The sequence below is a fragment of the Lissotriton helveticus genome, chromosome 6 (genome assembly GCF_964261635.1).
Source record: "Lissotriton helveticus chromosome 6, aLisHel1.1, whole genome shotgun sequence".
Classification (NCBI taxonomy): Eukaryota; Metazoa; Chordata; class Amphibia; order Caudata; family Salamandridae; genus Lissotriton; species Lissotriton helveticus.
The window spans coordinates 4617501-4641683 of NC_136067.1; the positions used below are offsets into that span (position 1 = coordinate 4617501).

Consider the following 24183-nt stretch of genomic DNA (forward strand, 5'->3'; position numbering starts at 1 on the left):
ACACTGGACACACTTATACACATGGACTGTACAGGGGAAAAAGGGGAGCAGAACCATCTGCACAGAGAACACATGTATAGGGTAGGGCGGTCCCTAGAAGAACTGGAGAGAACTATTTATACATATGTATGGACTGAGTGGGTGATGAGGCAGTCTGCGCGGAGGACACATGGACAAGGAGGGAGGCTCGTCTGCACGGAGGACTCGTCTACACGGAGGACACATGGACAGGGAGGGAGGCTCGTCTGCACGGAGGACTCGTCTACACGGAGGACACATGGACAGGGAGGGAGGCTCGTCTGCACGGAGGACTCGTCTACACGGAGGACACATGGACAGGGAGGGAGGCTCGTCTGCACGGAGGACTCGTCTACACGGAGGACACATGGACAGGGTGGGAGGCTCGTCTGCACGGAGGACACATGGACAAGGTAGTCAGCCCCATCTGTACTAAAGACCCATGGATACAGTGACCAGGCCCATCTGCAGGAGGTCACGTGACCTGGTGGAGAGATCTATCTGCTAAAACAAGACAGCAAGGTGGGAAGAACCTTACGCAGAGAACATTTAACAGAGGTTGAGGAAAACATTGAGGAAAGAGCACAGTGAGTCTGTGGAAGGAGAAACAAACAGGTTGTGTGAGCAGCTCCATTTGCACAAGAGAACAAATGGGGGTAGATGGTAAGAAGAAGAATATGGCTGGGGCAAGCGACCATCATTGCACTGAAAACCACATGGACTAGGCCAGCAAGAAAGCAAGACTAGCCCAGCACTCACTCACTCGCTCACTCACTCACTCGCTCACTCACTTTCTGGTGATCGCCTTCAGCACTCGCAGCTGCGACTCACGGTCCTCGTTGACCCCAACATAGAGCAGCTTCTCAAACCTGGGAAGGAACAGAAAGGATCATAGGAAGCTCTGAAATACCAAGAGACCGACAGCAAAGCCCATTTCCAAACACCTCCCGGTAGGAATGCGGTTACTGGTTGCAAGGGGTGAAACCTCACTCAGGCAGCAACAACCGTTCTCGTCAGGGTGAAACAGAAGCAACCCCCAAATTATCCTGTGCTCAACCCTCTGGTAGCCTGGCAGAGAGCCGTCAGCTTAACTTAGAGGCCATGTGTGAAGCACTTAAGCAGCTCAAATAGGATCCTCTCATGACAGGTCTATAAACGGCTCAGATTCATTTCAGTTTAGATTCATTATTATTTATTTATTCGAAGAGTTTTGTGGTTTCCATCCCTCCGTTGAGCCTTCGGTCATCCAACTGTCCCCTCATTCAGATCCCTTCTTTTTCCTTGAGCGCTTCTAGTAATGTGTTTTTTTTATAGAGTTCGCAGTTTGAAACAGTGGGGTAAACAGAGATGTATGTGAATTAATAGAAAAACAAAGACTGAGAATGCACACCGAAGGGAAGCTTGCAGCTGTGCTGCACACCCGTCACCAGAACCCGAGAGCAGGGCAGGTGTCGGCTCCCTCGTACGTCTCACAGGCTTGACAAAAAGATGGTTTAAAGGGGCTTTTAACTAAGTATGTGTATGAACAGTATATAAAGTCATCCTTTTAATTTGGATTCTGATCCGATTACTTATATCAAAAACCATAAAGATAATAGTTTATACGTTCTACAGCTTATATTACGATTTAAGGATTTACCAGTGTAAGGAAAGGCCTCATTTTGCACGATCAGCCCAAAGTGTTCGACTGAAGCTGCTGGTTTCTTGACTCGGAGTGCTAACCAGACCTCAGAGCCAGTGCGCTGACCCGCAAAAGAGTATGTTTGATTGGCTTATACCCAATTGGCATAAGTTAACTTACTTATAGGTATTTGGTACCGGGGTACCCAGGGCGTGTAAGTTAACGTGCCCCTCATTAGCTGCAGCCGCCCTGAGCGAGACAAAGTAAAACAAAGTAAAACAGGTCTCCCGCCTGCCACTGCAGAGCAGTCGTAAATTGCTAACTAGACTCAATGACAAAGTCCAGACCTCTCTTTTAATATATTAAAGTCACCCTTAAGGTTGGCCGATCGAGCCGTAAGGCAGGGTGCTCTATATTAAAAGGTCGGACATGTATGTTATACATCCAGAGAGTAAAAAAAACTAATTGTCATTGTTACTGTGGAAAGGCTTGTATCCCTATCAGAGTATAGAGTTACACGCTGGCAACTCAGCTGTGCTAACTTCAGATGTTGGTACTTTGAGGCATCAAAAGAATCATTCTATTATACTCGACTTGATGCTCAAGCCAAATTTAATGCAACTGTTGAGCAAAAGGCACATTTTCCAAGTTGCCACTCTGTTGCCCAAGTTTTCCAGTGGCCGATCACAGATCCTGGCTACAAGACAGCCTGCTGCCCTCGTGGTGAGCAGTGCGAACGACTCCCAGGAAAGGACGCAGAAGAAGCCCGCCACTAGAAGAGGCGTTACCCCTCACTGGCAGGAAGCTACACGGACTGTGGCTCCAAAAGGCAAGTTTCAAAGGGGAAGCCGCTTTTGAAGGGCAAATGGTGGACACGTGCGAAGGGGCTGCTCTTTTGTTCCGGTGGACGATTGATTTAACCCACATCTGTGACCAGGGGTGAATGTTTGATTTGTTCTGCATCCCGTCCATTCGTTTGCTTTTGTTCTGGTGGACAGGTTGACATCAGGGACAGAGAGGGGAAATAAGTTGCCAAACTGGCTTGCCCGTGGGCGTGTAGCCCTCAGGTAGCCATACCTCTAGGGTGGGCTACCAAGCTCCACACACCAAGAGAAGGGTCCTGCCACCTTGAGGATGGGCAGAATATTGAACTCTGGGATAGCTAGATGCCACACATAGCAGGAAGTCTTCCTCAGGTTGGGGAGGCACCTTGTAGCCCATTGGCTAGTGGTCACTGCATCCCCCAAAGGAAACAGATCACATCTGTACCGGAGCTGGAAGTAAACATGGACTGCCCTGCTGTGTTCTTGACCTGACACAGAGAAGCTGCCCCAAGACTAGACGGCAGCGGCTGACGCTTGGGCGAGCGAAGAGAGGACAGTGCTTGTGATGCATGGCTCGTGGAAAAGTCGTCCATGAGCCACAGACAGAAGAGGTGACTAAGAGTCAGTGGCTGACTTCCTGGTACAGCTCCAGGGCCACAAAAGCTGAAGAAGCCGCCTTAGCAGAGATGGTAGCCACAATTGCTGTTTTTTTTATTTTTATTTATATAAAGTTTTATATAGGGCAAACTTGACCCAAGAGGGTATCAGAGCGCTTTACATTTAGGATCGTTGCATTACAAGTTACATCAGCTACAAGAGCATAGTAAGGTACAGAACACACAAACAATGTTTCAATATTTCGTAGGAGGGAGGGGAGGAAGGAGTAATAGCGGGGAGACGAGGAGGAACTATGCCCAATGTCCGGCTGGGAAGGTGATGGTCAAGGGGGAAACCAGGGCTTATCTCCTCATTAGCTGTCAAGCAGCTCCACCGGGCACCAGCCATGTTGCTCAGGTCTCCGCGTTCAGGAAAAACCCGTTTTTAGTTTATTTGATTTGCAAAGGTTATATAGCGCTATCTAGACCCGGAGGTATCAGAGCTCATAACCAGGGAACGTTGCATTATAAGATATATCAAAAGGATTATAAAGCGCTGGCTAGACCCGTAGGTATCAGAACGCTATAACAGAGGAACATTGCGTTACAAATTATATCAGTTACAATAGCGTAGTAAGGTACAGTAAACAAACAACAAGGTTGAGAGAATTTACAGGAAAGGAGGGGAAGGAAGGAGCCATAGCAGTGAGACGAGGAAGAACTGTGTCCAATGTCCGAAGAGACAAATAGAGAGAGAAAGGGGAGAGGTGGAGTGAGAAGGACGAGGGGGAAGACGGAAAAGAAATAAAGGGAAAGTCAGCCCAAAGACAGAGTGGGTAGGAGACGGCCAGGGAGATAATCCTAAGCCAGTCTCCGCTGATCACCAAGGAACAGACCGGGAAACCGAACCCGGACACTCAAAGGTTGCACCCAGTCTGCTGGACCCAAAAGAGTCATCAAAGAGCAGTTTGGTACCCAAGACAGAAGGGAACTTCGGGTTTTACTGTAACCGGAGACCAGTACCAACTGCTTTTTTGGTGGACTTGGAGGGACATCAACCTCTGTTGCCAAAGTGCCGGTCCGTGTTCGTGCAGTGAGAGCTAGCCCCCAGAAGACCCCCGTCAATCGGATCAGCATCCACAACCTCCTCAGCATCCTCTATCTCTTGCCTCAGGACCACTCTATGGATGTCTAAGATGGTTTGGCCCGTAGAGCTTGGATATGGACAGAAGACCCCAAGGTTTCTGCCCTGCTAAGCCTTACTGGCCCCCTTGACGTGCTCCGTGCTGGCGTTGGTTGCCCAAAATGGGCCAGAGTAACCAAACACAACTTTACAATAGTTTTCAAAAGTTGTCAAAGTAACCGCTAACCGTGGTATCGGTCAATGCTTGCTTGAGATTTGAATGAAAAGCAGTGATTTATTATTTACTTAAAATTCATATCTCCAGAACCTTCTGGTGGATTTTTTTCATTTGGTGTCTTAAAATTCATAAAAAATAAGATCTATTTTTCTAAATTGGTGTTGGATTTCTTTCCTTCTTATTCGATTGTTTTGGTGCTTATATAAATGCTTTACACTTGTTCCTGTGTTAAAGCCGGACTGCTGGAAGCCGCAGCTACCCAGGGTTGAGCTAAGGCCTGGCTGGACCCAGGAAGGGTTCATGAGTTTATTACACTGTGAGGTCTCGCAACCACACCATATAATAAACCTGCGTTTAGTACACGTTGAGGTCTCACACCCGCACCATCTAATAAACCACATTTCCCCACAACTAGTAGGTAAAATATTTTGGGATCAGTCCCAAGAGAGGATGCATTTAGCACAAAATCATAAAATAAATCCCATGGCATATCTCAGATTTAGTCAATACTGTGCCCACCAGCTCCACTGTGAAGGACGAGTCTTATTCCAGAGCAGACGTACCTTCCAGGGCGCAGGAGTGCCGTGTCCAGCAGATCCGGCCTGTTGGTGGCTCCAATGACAAAGACATCAGTAGTTGAATGAAGGCCGTCCAGCTCAGCCAGAAGCTGCGACACGACCCTGTGTGAAGAAGAGGGAAGACCGGCTTACTCAACGAGGGCAGTGACTATTACCACCTGGTAAAATAATGACGTTGATTTGAAGCAGCGTTCCCGCCCTTCGACACTCCAACATTAACACACTGACGTCTCTGTCCCATGCTAGTTGCACCTACCTCTGCTGTGCCCCTTTAGGGGGGTAGAGAAGGAAGACAGGCCCAAAAATGCAGGCAGATACATAGGTGGTGTGGTGGAGGGCAACAACGCATAGGTGCCCACATTAGTGGGCACTTACAAGTGGTAGAGGACAGACATATATGGGTGCGATTGTGAACACGTACAGTCGAAGGGGAGTAGGGGTGGTGGACGGCAATCGAGCAGTGAAGGGAATATGGGCAAATATAGGAACAGGCAGGTGTGGCGGAGAGCAGTCAATCATGAGTGCGACTGTGGACACATACAGGTGTGGTTATGGCAGCCACGTACAAGTGTGACTGCGGTACATACAGGAAAAGGCGGGTGTGGCGGAGCGCAGCCATGCACTGTAGCGATTGTGGGCACACACAGGCACGGTAGGTGTGGTGAAGGCAGCCACGTACAGGTGGGACTGTGGCACACACAGGAACAAGTGGATGTGGCGGAGGGCAGCTATGCATGGGAGAGACATTGGATACATATAGGCATCGTCAGGTAAGGTGAGGGCGGCCACTTACAGGTGTGACTGTGGCACATACAGTAACAGGCGAGTGAGGTGAAGAGCAGCCACGCGTATGAGAGACAGTGGACACATACATGGAGAGGCAGGTACGGTGAGGGTAGCCACGTACAGATGTGGCTGTGGCACATATATGAACAGACGAGTGAGGTGAAGTGCAGCCACGCATGGCAGAGACAGTGCACACATACAGGCACAAGGAGGTGTCGTGGAGGGCACCCCTGGTGTAAATGTGGGCTCAGAAAAGTAGACTGAATTGGTTTCAACAGCTTTCAACCACACAATCCTCAACGCCAACACTGACCGATTGTCAGTATTATTTGTTGCGAAAGGAAGAATTCCATGATGCTGGAATATTTCACAAGACTGTCTGACAAATGAGAGGGAGTTACCAAAGAAAAGGTGATTTAGTTGCAGGTCCTGTGGCCGCTTACTTCCAGTACCAACAGATGGGATCCTGGAGAGAGGGTCTGAAAGCATATTGAGGCACTGCAACAGAGTTCCTTCTTGAACCTTACTGTGGTCTCCCACTCTACCCGCCCCGTGGCGTGATGCCTGTACTGTTGTCTCCCACTCTACCCGCCCCGTGGCGTGATGCCTGTACTGTTGTCTCCCACTCTACCCGCCCCGTGGCGTGATGCCTGTACTGTTGTCTCCCACTCTACCCGCCCCGTGGCGTGATGCCTGTACTGTTGTCTCCCACTCTACCCGCCCCGTGGCGTGATGACCTATGGCAGCGAGACCTCCTTGGCACTGGCGATTGCCAAGCCCTGAGCGTAACTTACATCCCTTTCTGAGTCCGTCTGTTTTATTTTCTGGAAGACAGTGTTGGCGTCTGAGCCAACTAATTTTGTTTAATAAAAAGGAGAGTTCACATATTCTACTGGACATTACTTCTGAAGCCAACAATGGTGCAAGAAAGCGATGCCTGACACTTGCCGCCTTGTGAAATCGTCTCCGGCATCGAGTTCTGATAGACGGAAGGATATGATGAAACTTTGCTTTTTACTGTATGTAAACTGCACAAACCTAGCCAAACGGCTTAGGAGCATCCCTTTGGAAAAATTCCTTTAGTTCAGTCTTATAATTTCTCATTCATATCCCATGTATACATTTTGGGGCAGTTGTGTGGAACACGACTGCCATAAAGCTGAAAATGTAACTGCGACGTGTCAGGGTCTCTGCATTTCTTTCCCACTGGCAATACAGTTAAGGCGGCGCAATGCAGCCCTAACCCAACGTAAGATGGCGGCTTTCTTAGAAGGTTCCCACCAAAATCAGTGAGCTTCACAAAACCAAACTACCTACTGACTAGAAAGGCATGTCGGCCAAATGAATTTGAGGCACACACTTCTTTCTCCATCTCGAAAAACCCAGTCCTAATACATTTCTAGTCTAGTCTAGTCTGTTTACTCAAGGTCCACTATCTGCAGTCGACCTGTATCGGCCAGACGTATAGTTACTACAGCCTTTATCATAATATTTCAAAAGTATCTATTATTGAAGATCATTCTCTGGACTTCTGTAGAACATTTCTACTCTGGGAGCTATTCATGTACAAACTGAATTGTCACCCAAAGCCAAACAAGTAATCCACGTATTAACTGAGAACAAATTAGAGCCTTCCAGGACCTCACGACGATGAAAAAGTACATTGAGTCCTTCAGTCCATGTAGAAGGCACTAGGGGCAGATGTATGACAGCCAAAATAGCACCTTGCAAATTGCGAGTATTTTGCGACTCGCAATTTGCGTGGCGCAATATTGGATGTACAACAGTGTGTAACACACTGTTAGCGATTCCCAATAGGGTCGCTAATTGAGAGGCTCATGAATATTATTGAGGCACTCGCAATTTGCGACCCCATTGGGAATGGCAGGCCCTCCCAGGTATGGTGGCCTGCTGGGCTCAGCAGACCACCATGTATGGGACTGCTTTTCAATAAAGCAGCTTTTTTTAAATGTAGCCCGTTTTCCTTAAAAGGAAACGGGATGCATTTAAGAAAAAAAAAAGATTAAACGTTTTTGTTTAATTTTTTAAGGGTAGTCAGTGGTCCCTAGGACCACTGCCTTTACTCTTATAAAATATGTTCCCCTGCATTTGCAAAGGGGAAGGGGTTCTATTACCTATTACCACCACTCGGTAATTTCCGAGTTTTTGGCGCCCGCAATTGCGGACACAAAACATTCTTACATAGAGTTGCACTCACTATTAGGAAGGGAACGTCCCATCCCAGTAGTGACTCGCAAAACCCTATTATGCGAGTCGCAAAAATTTGCAACTCGCAAAATAGGGTTTGTACATTCCCCATACTGTTTTTGCATAAGCAAACAGGTTCGCAAACCCGTTTGCACATGCAAAAATGGTGGTACATCTGGCCCTGAGCTCTCCTGTCTGAGAAATAGAGAGATGCACATTCTAAGGGTGGCCGCACAACAAGTCTGGGTAAAAAAATAAATATAGACAAAATGACTGAGCCATTCACAAGGGTCAAAGGCTCCCACTATTACAAACACTAGAGGTGAGATATAAATCAGACGACCACCCTCCCCCGCACACAGGCAGACCACATCTCCTCACCTGTCCATGACACCACCGGAGTCACCACTGCGGCCTCGGTTTGGAGCCAGAGAGTCCAGCTCATCAAAGAAAATAATACAGGGAGCGGCCTGCCGAGCTCTGGCGAAAACTAAACAAAGAGAGAGCAAATTAGAAACAACGTTTGAACGCAAACACCACACAGGTGGCAAATACAGGCCCCTCAGTGAGGAAGTAATAAGTAAAACCCAGGAACAGAGAAGACCCTCAATGAGATTATTAAACGAAAACCCAGGTATAGACAAGCGCCTCAGTGACGATGTAATAAGTTAAAACCCTGGTTCAGATAGGACCCTCAGTGAGGATGTATTGAGTAAACCCCAGATACAGCTCCTTACCACTGCAGTACAGTGGGAACAAGCCCCCCGAGTTCTAGGGTTACAAACAGAGTAGTCGAAGACTAGGAGGACGAAAAAAAAAGCAAAACATTTTGGGGATGTTACCGTAAGAAGGTCATGTCCAACAGATGTAATAAGTTAAAAGCCATGTACAGATAGGACCCTCAGTCAGGATGTAATGTTAAAAAAAAGGACAAACAGAGGTCCTCTTCGCTAATGTGAGCTTCTACATTTTCAAGTCACAGTCGGGAGTACCAAACGTGTCCCTGTGAATTCAGTGCTCACAAGTCCCAATCAATCAATCAATCAGAGTACTTGTAAAGCGCGCTACTTACGTGAGGGGTCTCAAGGCGCTGAGGGGAGGGAGTGCTTCTACTGCTCGAAGAGCCAGGTCTTGCGGAGTCTTCTGAAGGCGAGTAGGTCTTGGGTCTGTCGTAGGTGGGTAGGGAGGGTGTTCCAGGTCTTGGCAGCGAGGTAGGAGAAGGATCTGCCACCGGAGGTTGTTCGTTGGATGCGGTGGACAGCGGCGAGGGCGAGGCTGGCGGAGCGGAGCTGGCAGGTCAGGGTGTAGAAGCTGAGTCTGCTGTTTAGGTAGGCTGGTCCGGCATTGTGGAGTGCTTTGTGTGCGTGGGTGAGGAGCTTGAAGGTGATCCTTTTGTCGACGGGGAGCCAGTGTAGGTCTCTCAGGTAGGGGGTGATTTGGCTGCGGCGGGGGACGTTGACGATTAGTCGGGCGGAGGCGTTTTGGATGCGCTGTAGTCGTAGGTGTTTGGCTGGGATTCCTGCATAGAGTGCGTTGCTGTAGTTCAGTCTGCTGCTGACGAGGGCCTGTGTCACCGTTCTTCTTGTTTCTGTCAAGATCCACTTGTAGATCCGGCGGAGCAAGCGGAGGGTGTTGTAGCTGGAGGAGGAGACGGCGTCGACCTGTTTAGACATGGAGAGGTAGGAGTCGAGGATGAATCCCAGGTTGTGTATGTGGTCGGTGAGTGTCGGTGCTGTTCCCAGTGTGGTCGGCCACCAGGAGTCGTCCCAGGCTGAGGGGTTGGGTCCGAGGATGAGTACCTCCAACTTGTCCGAGTTCAGCTTCAGACGGCTGTTCTTCATCCAGTCGGCGACAGCCTTCATTCCCTTATGGAGGAAGGTTTTGGCGGTTTGTGGGACCTTGGTCAGAGAGAGGATGAGCTGGGTATTATCGGCGTAGGAGATGATGTTGAGGTCGTGTTGGCGGGCCACTTGTGCGAGGGGGGACATGTAGACGTTGAACAGCGTCGGGCTGAGGGATGAGCCCTGGGGGACGCCGCAGATGATGTCGGTGGCCTCGGATCAGAAGGGCGGCAGGCGGAGGCTCTGGGTCCTGCCCGAGAGGAAGGACGTGGTCCAGTCGAGGGCCTTCTCTTGGATTCCGGCTTCTAGGAGGCGTGTCTTTAGAGTGCGATGGCAGACCGTGTCGAAGGCGGCTGACAGGTCCAGGAGGATGAGGACTGATGTTTCGCTGTTGTCGAGTTGGCGCCTGATGTCGTCAGTGGCGGCGATGAGGGCTGTCTCGGTGCTGTGGTTTCGTCGGAATCCAGACTGGGACGGGTCCAAGATGTTGTCCTCGAGGTGGCGGGTCAGCTGTTGGTTGGCGATTTTCTCGATGACCTTCGCTGGGAAGGGGAGAAGGGAAATGGGCCGGAAGTTCTTGAGGTCTTTGGGGTCTGCCTTGGGCTTCTTGAGGAGGGCGTTGATTTCGGCGTGCTTCCAGCTTTCCGGGAATGTCGCTGTTTCGAAGGAGATGTTGATGACCTTCCGTAGTTGGGGTGCGATGGCAGCGTCTGCTTTGTTGAATACGTGGTGTGGGCATGGGTCTGACGGAGATCCTGAGTGAATGGAGTTCATGACCTTGCGTGTCTCGTCATCGTTGACGTTGGACCAGGAGGTCAGACGGTTGGCGCTGATGGTGTTTACAGGGGAGGTGGGGTCTGGCGTAGTTGGGGTGATCATGGTGTTGAAGCTGTCGTGGATGTCAGCGATCTTGCGGTGGAAGATTGCACAGTTCTTGTGAGGGCGGTATGTCATTGGCGTTGGCACTGGGGTTGGACAGTTCCTTTACGATGCTGAAGAGCTCTTTGCTGTCGTGTGCGTTGTTATCCAGGTGGTCTTTGAAGGAGGATCTCTTGGCTATTCTGATGAGGTGGTGATGTCTGCGAGTGGCGTCCTTGTGGGCTGCGTGGTTGTCCGGAGTGCGTTCGTGGAGCCATATCTTCTCCAGTTTCTGGCAGGTGCGTTTGGAGGTGTGCAGCTCGTCGGTGAACCAGGTGGCTCTCTTGCTGGCGTGGTTGTTGGAGGGTTTCTTGAGCAGGGCGAGGGTGTTGGCGCAGTCGTTGGTCCACTGTCTGAGGTTGCGGGCTGCGGTGTCTGGGTTGGTGGTGTCGATGGGAGGGTTCTGGGCGAGGGTGGTGATCAGCTGGTCTTCGGTGACTTTGCTCCAGCAGCGGCGAGGCAGCTGTTGGTTGCGGTGGTGCGTGGTTGGTTTGTTGAAGGTGAAATGAATGCAGCGGTGGTCGGTCCAGTGGAGTTCGGTTGTGTGGTCGAAGGCGACGTGGGTGCCTGTGTAGAAGATGGGGTCAAGTGTGTGGCCGGCGGCGTGGGTGGGTGCGGTGACGAGTTGTCTGAGGCCAAGGTTGGCGAGGTTGTCGATCAGGGTGGCAGAGTTGGCGTTGTTGTTGTTCTCAAGGTGGAAATTCAGGGCCCCGAGTAGGATGTAGTCCGTGGAGGCGAGTGTGTGGGTGCTGGCGAGGTCGGCAATGGGAGTCGCCAAACTGAGCTCGGGGTCCGGGTGGTTTGTAGATGACTGTTCCTCTGAGGGTGGTGTTGGGGTCAGTGTGGATCCGGAAGTGCAGATGTTCGGCGGTGTTGAGGGTGTCGTCTGCGTGGGTGGTGACCTTGAGGGTGGACTTGTGGGCGATAGCTATTCCTCCTCCGATTCCGTTGGCGCGGTCCCTGCGGGTGATCTTGTAGCCGTCTGGGATGGCTATGGCGATGTCGGGCACCGAGGAGTCGTTCCACCAGGTCTCGGTCAGGAAGGCCACGTCTGGGGCGCAGGTGTCGAGCAGATCCCAGAGCTCGACGGCGTGTTTGCGTGCGGAGCGGGTGTTGAGGAGTATGCAGCGGAGGTGGTTGGGTCTAGTCCTTGGAGGTTTGGTGGTTCTGTCGCAGGTGAAGCTGCAGGTGTGGCAGGAGAAAGGTCTGTGAGTCCGTTTCGGGGTGGCTTGGAAGCAGGTGTGGTTTCGGCCGGCGTTGAGTGCGTAGAGGGTGCTGGCGTTGTAGCGGAGTCTGGTGTTGTGGCGTTCGCGGGGTCCAGAGGTTCAGGGGGGCGGGGCCGCAGGGGCGGGAAGGAAAGAGCGAGAAACGGCGGCAGGCAGCGGGAGGAAACGAGGCAGCTGGCAGCTGTGTGGTGGCGTGGGGAGCGACCTGCCTGCGAGCAGGGTCAAAGGTCGCTCCTGCGCCACTGCGTGGCCCCCTTAAGAGGTGGAAAGGGAGGGAGGAGCAGCTGGGAGGCGGGAGCGGGGTGGCCAATGGGGATCAGGGGGGCGGAGCCGCAGGGACGCAGCGGCGGGAAGGAAGGAGCGAGAAACGGCAGCAGGCAGCGGGAGGAAACGATGCAGCTGGTGGCTGTGTGGTGGCGTGGGGAGCGACCTGCCTGTGAGCAGGGTCAATGGTCGCCAGGAAATAAGGAAACGTCCCCGCCGGTGGGTGAGGGGGGTGGAGGGGGGTGCAAGTGATCCACTGTCTTTTGAAGGTCAGCCCTCCATGAAGAGTGATGTTGTGCCATTTTTAGGTCTCCCTAACAGACCACTTCAGCTGCCTGTTGTCGTAAGACCTACAGTACACAATACCAGTACTAAGGGAAGGCTTGGGGTAATCCCACTGCACAACCCTAGTTAATTTTCTTGTCAATCACAAACCTGCTTACCAAATACTTTATCGAAGCTCGTGGATCAGTGAGCGATACCCAATTTGCACGCATTACTCTTTTGAATTTCGGAACCCAAGAGTGGAACTTTTCTTTTCTTAAACAAGGCGTACATGAACCATTACCCTGCACCTTTGCAAGCTTCCCAGACTTACGCCCGGTATAGAAGAAGACTGCTGACCAAGCATAGGGTCCAGAGTCCACTCCTGGTCTGTTCCTACCATAGTGATTCGGCCTCCTTGGTGCCCAAACGACAACAGCGCTTGTGGACAACAGTGGTCAAGGTAGCTAGTACTTGTACCTATCTGCTACCAAGGGAGGAAGCTGGACAGGACCAGAGGTTCTGAACCCCTCAGACGCGGGGGACTTCCTCCAGTCCTGGAACAGCTCGGTTCACTCATGTTGGCCCTGTTTCATGGCCTTCTGAGCAGAGTCCCCAGTCAGACCAGCCGAGGCCTGTCCTAGGCATGACGTGCACTGGGTTCAGACGAAGCCTGAATCTGTTTCACTTGCCTCGGCAGAGAGCAACCATACAGGGAAAGGGGGGGGTCTTCACTTAACACACGAGACAAATACTCCTGGAACCTCCCCCACCTACTAAATACTTGAGTGAAGCTTTTGTTGCAACGGTTGTGCCCATTCTTTTGCACCAAGGTGTTATTAATTTTGGATGCTTGTACTAAACGATCAATGAAGTAAGACTCTTTCTGCCAACCACATTCCTACTGCTGAATCTCGTCTCAGTCAATATGTGGTGGTAACAACTTTGAAATAGAGTGTGCGGTTCATGGAGTGGACGCGATAAAGCAAGAGACACGAACGCGCTCCCACATAAGGCCAGAGAAATGAGCTGCAGTATCCTGCGATACCTTCAGGCGACACTTACCATCACGAACATTCTCCTCACTCTGTCCAACGTACATGTTTATCAGCTCTGGACCCTTCACACTGCGAGTGGGGACGGAGAAAGAAAAAGTTTAATACTACTAGCGTCATGCAGCATAAATTAGATAGGAAAACAAACAAGGGTGCTGAAGTTCTCAAAAACACTGAAATGGCCTCAAATTCCAAACATACATGGCTAACAACCATCGTATCTCATAAGTCCTGATGAAGCTCCACAAACTTCTAGAGGGATCGAAACGTTCCCAACTACCACTACGGACCCTAGAGAGATTCTATTATGTATAAATTGGCCGTGCAGTTCTTGCTTTTAAGACACAACTTTGATCAGTGCATTTGTTCATGTGTATCACATCCATGAGAGCATCGAGCACAGTTGGTCAGCATGCTTAATTAGTCCTACCTTTTTGTGTTTCAAACCCTCCCGTAGCACGTGGCTTCACTTTTTTTTTATATATGTTCCGTTATGCGCACTATTTTTTTCTTCTTTGCCTCAGCTAGTGTATCAGCATAGAGCCCGCCTCACAAACAATGTACTTCATGTTTGTCGGCATTTGCTCGCAGGTTTAATTATTGTTTTACTTTGGGGGGCTGTGCGCTTTTAACGGCGTGTCTTCTTTAATTTTCACTATTGCGTCTTGTTGCCTGCTCGTACTGTGCCGGCTTTCCCCGCACCCCACCCCCATCACCCCTCCAACACTGTTGCTTGTATTTTAAGTGATTTGACCAAAATCACAGAATTTTGAGCCAATGCCGAGACTCGAACTCCTGAGTTGGCAGCTCTGACCGTGCGCCCTTCACAGCATGTATGATGCTGTTTTATTGCTGTTTTTTAAATGTTGCCTAATGGAGTTATTAATAAGCTCAAATGCTGTTCCAGTCGCTATCTCTCCCCACCCCCTCACCGCTTTCATTTTCACCAGTGCGTCTTGTTTCCTGTTCGCCTTGTCCCGTCTCTCCGTTCCCCTATACGGTTCCCCGACCACCCCTCCGGGATTGCTGCTTGTATTTTGCAGTTATTTGCCCAAAACCACAGAACCCTGCTTGCTCATCAGCGACTCGGCACCCTGAAAGCTCCGGGCCACACAATATGCTGCATTACTAAATCCTTATAAGGTCCAAAAGGCAAGACCTATTATATATATATATATATATATATATATATATATATATATATATATATATATGTATGTCATCACTAAGGAAGGCTTCCTCATGGGGCTACCCGAGGCTGGTAGCCCCATTAGGAAGCACAGAGTTGCAGGCTGCCGCCTCAGCTCTAATAACGCGTGAACGAGATTTCCAAAGTCTGCACTGTAAGGCATCAAAGCAATCAGGGCAATACATCGGATTTCATGGGTGAATTGAATTTAATGTCACTGGGGGCAAAGTTTCGCTTTGGAAGTTGCCAATTTGGTTGCCCCAGTTTTCCAGTGTCTGTTTACGGATGCACACAAACAGCCTTCTGTCCTTGTGGGGTGACATGTGAACAACTCACAGGAAAGGAAAAAATAGGGGCCGTAATTACAAGAGGTGTTACCTCTCCCAGGCAGGAGGCCAACGGGTGTTAGCCAGAAGGGGAGCTTCAAGGGGGAAGCCACCTTTGATGGGCAAATGGATGAACACATGATTGAAGGGGTCCCCTGAGGTTCAGGCAGATAGGCTGTCAGCTGGGACAGAGAGAAGAAACCAGTTTCCAAACAGTTTTTTCAGTGGATGTGTAACCAACAGGTAGCCACACCCCAGGCGTGGGCTACCAAGCTCCCGAGAGATGGGTTCTGCCATAAGTCTGAGATAGCCAGATGCCACACTTCACAGGAAGTTGTCATCAAGAGGGAGGGACTCTGGGACCCCATTGGCTATGCCCATGTTTGACATGCTAGCCTGTGCCTGCATGCCCGCCTCCCAGGTGCCCCATCCAAAACCGGCCGCACCTGGTGGAGGGGGTTGAGGAGATCACTGGTCCATTCCTGGAGTAAGCACAACCTGCTTCATCTTGCTACTTCTGGGGAGTTAAGTGCCCAGGTGGAGAAACCTGGTTATGTAACGAGAGTCAACAGTACCAGAGGCCCTTGGACAAAAGTATGAAGTAGCCGAATCCACCTTAAATACTGCCAGTAACCACTGGCTGCTGCAAAAGGCATCACATCCTGTCACCCTCAGGAGTTGTGATGGGCTCTCGTGCATGAGCACTCTGCTAACTCTCTGCTCCCGACTTCACTCTCTGACAAGGAACAGTCACCAAGAATCCACGCTTGACTTTCTATGCGTAAAACCAGAGCAACTCATTCCTTAAGAAGAGCAATCATTCCTTGCGTCACTGCCTCACTTACGCCACTTTCGCGAGACGCCCACAGGTCAGCACAACCAGGCAGAGAAATGAAGGATGTTTTATAGTCCGGCTGATGGCCACATGCAGAAGGCTCGCTGGCAGCCCCACATACACAGAGGGCGGTGTTGTATTATGCTTAAAGCTGTCCAGCTCACCTGAGGAACGTCATGGCACACTCGGTGGCCACGGCTTTGGCCAGCAGCGTCTTGCCTGTGCCAGGAGGTCCGTAGAGCAGGAGCCCAGAGCGCCGAAGTCCTAGAGACAGAAGCTCGGGGTGCTCCAAAGGCAGCTGAACAGTGTCTAGGATTTCACGTTTGACATCCTGCAGCCCCCCAACATCCTGCCACTGTACAGAGGGGACCTGCAGAAGGAGACACGAAAAAGGTGCACAATGATTGAGACCATCAAGGAGGGGAGAGGAATTCAAAACAGAAGATGCCATGGGGAACGAGAGTCAGCAGATACTGAAGAAGAAGAGGGGAAAAAGGGAGAAAGCGAGAGCATGAAAATGAAAAACACAACAGGACGAGAGCATGAGCGGCATGCAAAGTTCATCACTCATGCAGTGTACATTTGATGTGCTCTAGTAATCACCCAGAGTTATTGGCTAAAACATTATCAAAAGTTATGTATCTCTAGTAATTGATAGAACCCTCGAAGAATCCCTGGTGTCAAGGACGGCTCAGGGGTCTGCTTCTCCTCCATTAATGGGTTGATGCTCCACTGGCTCCCAGGGCGCTGGCAACACCAACGCAATTGTGGCTGGTATAAGTCATTGTTTTTAGTTAGATTAGTGAGCCCTAGGAATAAAATGTAGGCAACAGGGTCTCCCTAACCTATTTTAACACCACATTGCACTCACTACACTACTTATTCCCCACACACACCAAACAGCTTCACCAAAAAGATCTCCGCCTAGGAGCCCCTTCGCGGGTACCCGCCGGGCACTGCAGCGCCCGCCAGACGAGGAGCAGGCTCATATGATGAAGCATGACATCTTTCGGGGGGTGTGAGGTCCCTTTTTCACAGACCTCAACACTGCCACTTGCACTTAGGAACTGCACACCTACCGGTTATAGTTTAGATGTCGACCCAGAGAGGCTAGATGGAATGAGGAACGGCAGAGGTAGGGAATGCCGCCGGTGTAGAGTGAAGGTAGGCACGCTGATGCACAGGTCTCGGAATGCCCGAAAATACTGCCCTATATACCGGAGAAGTGGTCCTGAGAGCTCGTGACATGGACCCAATATGGACTTGGGAGTGGGGGGGCTTATGGCATTCAGAACTAGGATGGGCCTGGGTGTTCTGCTGCCCAAATGTGAAACAGCTCAACACAGGAGATGGCTGAGACGAATGGATGTAGCTCACAGGTGCAGGAAGTAGTGTATGCCCGCAGGGGGTACCCGCAGAAAGACAAGAACATCGGAGACCCGTGGCAAGACCAAACCAAGGGAGATGCTGTTGACAGACATTCCCTTTCAAACAGCATGCCGCTCCAATGCCCTACAGAGCAATGCGTATCAATGCAGGTACACTTTGCGAATGTGCGGACTGAGGGCAATGCTGCTGCCTTGCATGTGTCTGTTGATGGCCTAAAAATGACACTGTCTCCCTTTCTTTCGAATAGAATGTGCTTGTGGGACACTTGTAAGTGTGCGCTTTGCTGTAGTCGAGCAGTCGGAATACATTTAACAATCCCACTGCCATTACCTGCCTTTCAGCTGGGGATAAAGAATGAACAGTTCATATTATTTTTAGTTTTTTCCAATTGTGCAAGTACGCTGTAATATCCAAGGTCTGTAGAATTGTCAGGGAATTGGTAAATTGGTAATTGAATCGACTGATTGGTATGGAATGGCGATTCCTGCTTTGGTAGAAGGGGTTGAGTGCCCAGTACAAGCCTCTCTTTATGGATTGAAGAACAAGTAGGTGGAGCCGAGTGACTACGCTGTGACTCTGTACCACCCAGGAAATGATGGAACGGACCAGCATAAAGCACCACGCCTGCGCGCTGATGTCGTTTCTTGTGTCCATCTCCTACCGCGTCCTCAGAAATCAGAGCCCCGGCAATTTGTGAGTGACAGTGAGCCCCTCTCTAACTTGGGGCATCTTTAGAAAGGGGGGGCTGAGAGCGCAGTGGTAAGTCGGAGGATTCACAAGAAAAAGCGTTACTGAAGATAAGTAACTTGTTCTTCTGATGGATACTTCTAACCGTAGATCACTCACCTTTATAAGAGATACTATAGCAGTACCTTCCCAAGGTGGAGGGTCTGAGGACCGGACCAAAGCATCCTGCAGATCGAGCAAGCGAAGTGAGCTTCCCACCGTACCTGGCTATTCAGGCGGTAGTGCGTGGTCAACTTATGCACCGAGGCCCCTGCAGCAGTCCGGCAGATATCTGTAACAGGTACCCCTCTCACCAACGCTGCAGAAGTGCGTGGTCAACTTATGCACCGAGGCCCCTGCTGCAGTCCGGCAGATATCTGTAACAGGTACCCCTCTCACCAACGCTGCAGTAGTGCTTCGTCAACTTATGCATCGAGGCCCCTGCTGCAGTACGGCCGATATCTGTAACAGGCACCCCTCTCACCAACGCTGCAGTAGTGCTTCGTCAACGTATGCACCGAGGCCCCTGCTGCAGTACGGCCGATATCTGTAACAGGCACCCCTCTCACCAACGCTGCAGTAGTGCTTCGTCAACTTATGCACCGAGGCCCCTGCTACAGTATGGCCAATATCTGTAACAGGCACCCGTCTCTCCAACGCTGCAGTAGTGCTTCGTCAACTTATGCACCGAGGCCCCTGCTGCAGTCCGGCAGATATCTGTAACAGGCACCCTCTCACCAATGCTGCAGCAGTGCTTTGTCAACATATGCACCGAGGCCCCTGCTGCAGTCTGGCAGATATCTGTAACAGGCTCCCCTCTTACCAATGCTGCAGTAGTGCTTCGTCAACTTATGCACAGAGGCCCCTGCTGCAGTCTGGCAGATATCTGTAACAGGCACCCTCTCACCAACGCTGCAGCAGTGCTTCGTCAACCAATGCACAGAGGCCCCTGCTGCAGTCTGGCAGATATCTGTAACAGGCACCCCTCTCACCAACGCTGCAGTAGTGCTTCGTCAACTTATGCACCGAGGCCCCTGCTGCAGTACGGCCGATATCTGTAACAGGCACCCCTCTCACCAACGCTGCAGTAGTGCTTCGTCAACTTATGCACCGAGGCCCCTGCTGCAGTATGGCCGATATCTGTAACAGGCACCCCTCTCACCAACGCTGCAGCAGTGCTACGTCAACTTATGCACCGAGGCCCCTGCTGCAGTCTGGCAGATATCTGTAACAGGCATCCCTCTCACCAACGCTGCAGTAGTGCTTGGCCAACTTATGCACCAAGGCTCCTGCTGTAGTCCGGCAGATATCTGTAACAGGCACCCTCTCACCAACGCTGCAGCAGTGCTTCGTCAACTTATGCACAGAGGCTCCTGCTGTAGTCCGGCAGATATCTGTAACAGGCACCCTCTCACCAACGCCGCAGAAGTGGCCTAGGGCCTGGTACGATGGGCCAGCAGCTTTTCAGGGGGCTGCTTCTTGATCAGGGCCTAGCCCAGAACTATCAACACTGACAAGGTATCTTGAATTGCCTTTTCCTCCATCTGAATATCCGACAAAGAGCTGAAACATTTGCCCGGTATTAGCTGGAAGAGGAGGCAGAGAGGGGAAACCAGTTTTCCCAGGGGCGTGTTGCCCTGAGGTAGCCACACCCAGAGAGTGGGTTAGTGAGGTCTGTACACAGAGAGAGGGGTCTTGCCACCTTGGGTGTCGGCAGAATGGTGCATTCTGGGATAGCCAGAAACCCCACTCCACAAGAAGTGGACACCAGGTGGGAGGGAACCTGCTAGCCATTGGCTACCAACCGCATCCTGCCTCAAGTGTATTTTACGAGCCTAAGAGGGGCACCCCTGGCACGCAGACCTCAGATTGGAAGAAGGACTGCCCTGCCGCACTGAGGGACCAGCAAAGAGACGCTGCACCGACAAACACTACACCTGGTGGCTAGTAAAAAGAGCACCTGTGCCTGCTGTGTCCTGCTCAGGGAAAACCGGTCTCAAGAGCCCAGTCAAGTCAAGAGAACCCCAACAGCCAGCTGACTGACCTGGTGTTCGCAGCACAGGGACATAACAGCTGAAGAAGATTGCAGGTACAAGTTGGTACACCAAAGTCTTCAGGCTGCTACGACAGCCACCATACAGCACCGAGGACCAAGACCCGATGCACAGAGTTGCACTCGAGTTTGCTGAGTCCGGGAGTGCTGTGGGAGAGTTCTTGGGAACCTCAGAGGGTGAGTTATCAACTCAGGTAGGATAGGCCTGTCACCCCGACAACAGGTGACTGGACTATGGCCAGACAGAGAGGACTCTGTGGGACTTCGACCCTGCAACCAGGACCCTCTCACCATCTTCGTGGACTGAGGAATCCCTGCAGGAGACCCCTGTTGAGTGCGGCGCATCCACAGCATCCTTAGAGAATCTTCAGCACCCTTAATCCCTTGTATCGGGACCACTCCGTAGAATCCATTGCGACGCGGATAAAGAACTTGGAACTGCTGGAGGACTGCTTTGTCTGTGAAGGAAACTGTTCTTGAGAAGCTTGCTGGTCCCCCCTGACTAACTCCGTCCAGAGGTAGACGCCCCAAGTACTTCTAACCGACCGCATTGACACTTTGATTTATTAAACTTGTAAAATCTATATCCCCGGAACCCTCTGGTGGATCTTATTCGTTCAAGTGTCTACATTTTTTTTATATAACTGTGCTTATTGTCATTTATCAAATGAAGTTACAAACACTGACATAGGCATACAATTAGCGTTTCTCACATCCTATAGGGAATCCATTACACATCACAGTCTAAAGCAGCATTTATGCGTGTAAATGTCAGCATGACAGTTCGTTGAACAGCGGACGAAGGCGTAGTATATTCAACTTACATAGCGGGCCACTATATTGCCTTGGGTACAGGCGTTTCCTCTACATTGGTGCATTGCGAAAACTCAGTAATCTAAATGTGTGGTGAGCAGGACCTCTGACCTCGTGATCAGTGGTCCAGCTCTCCGCCCATCGCAGCTCTGCTGACTGTGCCTCCACAGCTGCCTTTCCACCCGTCTGCCTGGTAGGAGTTCGAGACTGCCCTGGTGCCCTATTTTTATTTGTCTGCTTGTATTCCCGCCTCAGTTCTGCCTCAGTTTAATTTTAATTCTCCTCTCTGCCCCTCGATCCTCTGCTGCCTCCTTCCTTCCTGTGTCGCGCCGTCCGTGCCTCCGTGGCCCCTCCCCCTTGCTAGTTTTACCGCTCCTGCCTCCCAGCTGCACTTCCCTCCCCCTCCCATATTTAATGGCGGCTGCTATGTGGATGCACCGCTCGCATGCCAAAGGCAAGCCCGTCCGCGACCAGCGACAGGGACCTTCGTTCTACGACCACCCACCGGTACGACTCAGCCACCCTCCTCGCACTCAACCCCGGAGCTCAGAGTCAGCGGTGAGCACCTTGGGTGCTGCCATGGCCCTTCCTATCAGCAGCACGCGGCTCTTAGTCTGTGGCGAGTACCTTGGATGCTCTCATGGTTCTTTCTATCAGCAGCCCGCTGCTCTGAGTCAGCGGTGAGTACCTTGGGTGCACCCACGGCCCTTCCTATCTTCAGCACGCGGCTCTGAGCCTGTGGCGAGTACCTTCGGTGCTCCCACGGCCCTTCCTATCAACAGCACGCTGCTCTGAGTCAGCGACGAGTACCTTGGGTGCTCCCACGGCCTGGGCATGAGCTTCGTGCAGATGATCCAGAGCCAGGTTAAAGTCTTCAGCGATGATGGGGTATCCAGCAGCACACAGCTCCCTCGCCTCTTCCTCACTCAGCTGACTAGAGGCACTGCACAGAAACACAACACAGGGGTTAATGCACACAAATGCCAGGACACAGGGAAGATGCACAGAGGAGAGCCCCAGGAGACAGTCAGTACATGAGCACAAAGACGCAGAGAACATGAGGAGAAGGAGACTGAGAGCGCACTAGCATCAGGGGATGGTGAGCACACACATACGAGGGTCACTGCCCACAAGCACCAAGACACGGTGAGCACACAAGAACCAGGAGACAGTGAGCACGAGTATCAGGACACGGTGAGCACTCTTATAATGTAAACAAGACACCATCTGAGCTACAATACACCACTCTTATGGTGTAAACAAGACACCATCTGAGCTACAATAAACCACTCTTAAGATGTAAACAATACACCACATGAGGCTACAATACACCACGCTTATGATGTAAACAATACACCATCTGAGGCTACAATAAACCAGTCTTATGATGTGAACAAGACACCGTCAGAGGCTACAATAAACCAGTCTTATGATGTGAACAAGACACCACATGAGGCTACAATACACCACTCTTATGATGTAAACAATACACCACATGAGGCTACAATACACCACTCTTATGATGTGAACAAGACACCATCTGAGGCTACAATATACCACTCTTATGATGTAAACAAGACACCATCTGAGGCTACAATACACCACTCTTATTATGTAAACAATACACCACATGAGGCTACAATACACCACTCTTATGATGTAAACAATACACCACATGAGGCTACAATACACCACTCTTATGATGTAAACAATACACCATTTGAGGCTACAAACCACCAGTCATATGATGTAAACAATACACCACATGAGGCTACAATAAACCAGTCTTATGATGTGAACAAGACACCATCTGAGGCTACAATACACCACTCTTATGATGTAAACAATACACCACATGAGGCTACAATACACCACGCTTATGATGTAAACAATACACCATCTGAAGCTACAATACACCACGCTTATGATGTAAACAATACACCACATGAGGCTAGAATACACCACTCTTATGATGTAAACAATACACCACTCTTATGATGTAAACAATACACCACATGAGGCTACAATACACCACTCTTATGATGTAAACAATACACCATCTGAGGCTACAATAAACCAGTCTTATGATGGGAACAAGACACCATCTGAGGCTACAATAAACCAGTCTTATGATGTAAACAATACACCACATGAGGCTACAATACACCACATGAGGCTACAATACACCACATGAGGCTAAAATACACCACATGAGGCTAAAATACACCACTCTTATGATGTGAACAAGACACCATCTGAGGCTACAATACACCACTCTTATGATGTAAACAATACACCACATGAGGCTACAATACACCACATGAGGCTACAATACACCACATGAGGCTACAATACACCACTCTTATGATGTGAACAAGACACCATCTGAGGCTACAATACACCACTCTTATGATGTAAACAAGACACCATCTGAGGCTACAATACACCACTCTTATGATGTAAACAATACACCATTTGAGGCTACAAACCACCAGTCATATGATGTAAACAATACACCACATGAGGCTACAATAAACCAGTCTTATGATGTGAACAAGACACCATCTGAGGCTACAATACACCACTCTTATGATGTGAACAATACACCACATGAGGCTACAATACACCACTCTTATGATGTAAACAAGACACCATCTGAGGCTACAATGCACCAGTCATATGATGTAAACAATACACCACATGAGGCTACAATACACCACTCTTATGATGTAAACAATACACCACATGAGGCTACAATACACCACTCTTATGATGTAAACAATACACCACATGAGGCTACAATACGCCACTCTTATGATGTAAACAATACACCACATGAGGCTACAATAAACCAGTCTTATGATGTGAACAAGACACCATCTGAGGCTACAATAAACCAGTCTTATGATGTAAACAATACACCACATGAGGCTACAATACACCACATGAGGCTACAATACACCACATGAGGCTAAAATACACCACATGAGGCTAAAATACACCACTCTTATGATGTGAACAAGACACCATCTGAGGCTACAATACACCACTCTCATGATGTAAACAAGACACCATCTGAGGCTACAATACACCACTCTTATGATGTAAACAATACACCATCTGAGGCTACAATACACCACTCTTATGATGTAAACAATACACCACATGAGGCTACAATAAACCAGTCTTATGATGTGAACAATACACCACATGAGGCTACAATAAACCAGTCTTATGATGTAAACAATACACCACATGAGGCTACAATACACCACATGAGGCTACAATACAC

The 24183-nt window shown here is 50.1% G+C and overlaps 1 protein-coding gene across 1 annotated transcript in view; it reads right to left on the bottom strand.

Annotated features, from left to right (window-relative positions):
• Nucleotides 1-24183, bottom strand: part of PEX6 (peroxisomal biogenesis factor 6) — a 110198-nt gene that overhangs the window by 25609 nt on the left and 60406 nt on the right. Inside the window, exons 10-15 of the mRNA XM_078647236.1 lie at nucleotides 21702-21834; nucleotides 16075-16280; nucleotides 13571-13632; nucleotides 8374-8482; nucleotides 4984-5100; nucleotides 810-887 (exon numbers count right to left, since the gene is read on the bottom strand). Of these exons, the coding sequence (XP_078503362.1) occupies nucleotides 810-887; nucleotides 4984-5100; nucleotides 8374-8482; nucleotides 13571-13632; nucleotides 16075-16280; nucleotides 21702-21834 (705 nt within the window). The remainder of the gene's footprint in view (nucleotides 1-809; nucleotides 888-4983; nucleotides 5101-8373; nucleotides 8483-13570; nucleotides 13633-16074; nucleotides 16281-21701; nucleotides 21835-24183) is intronic.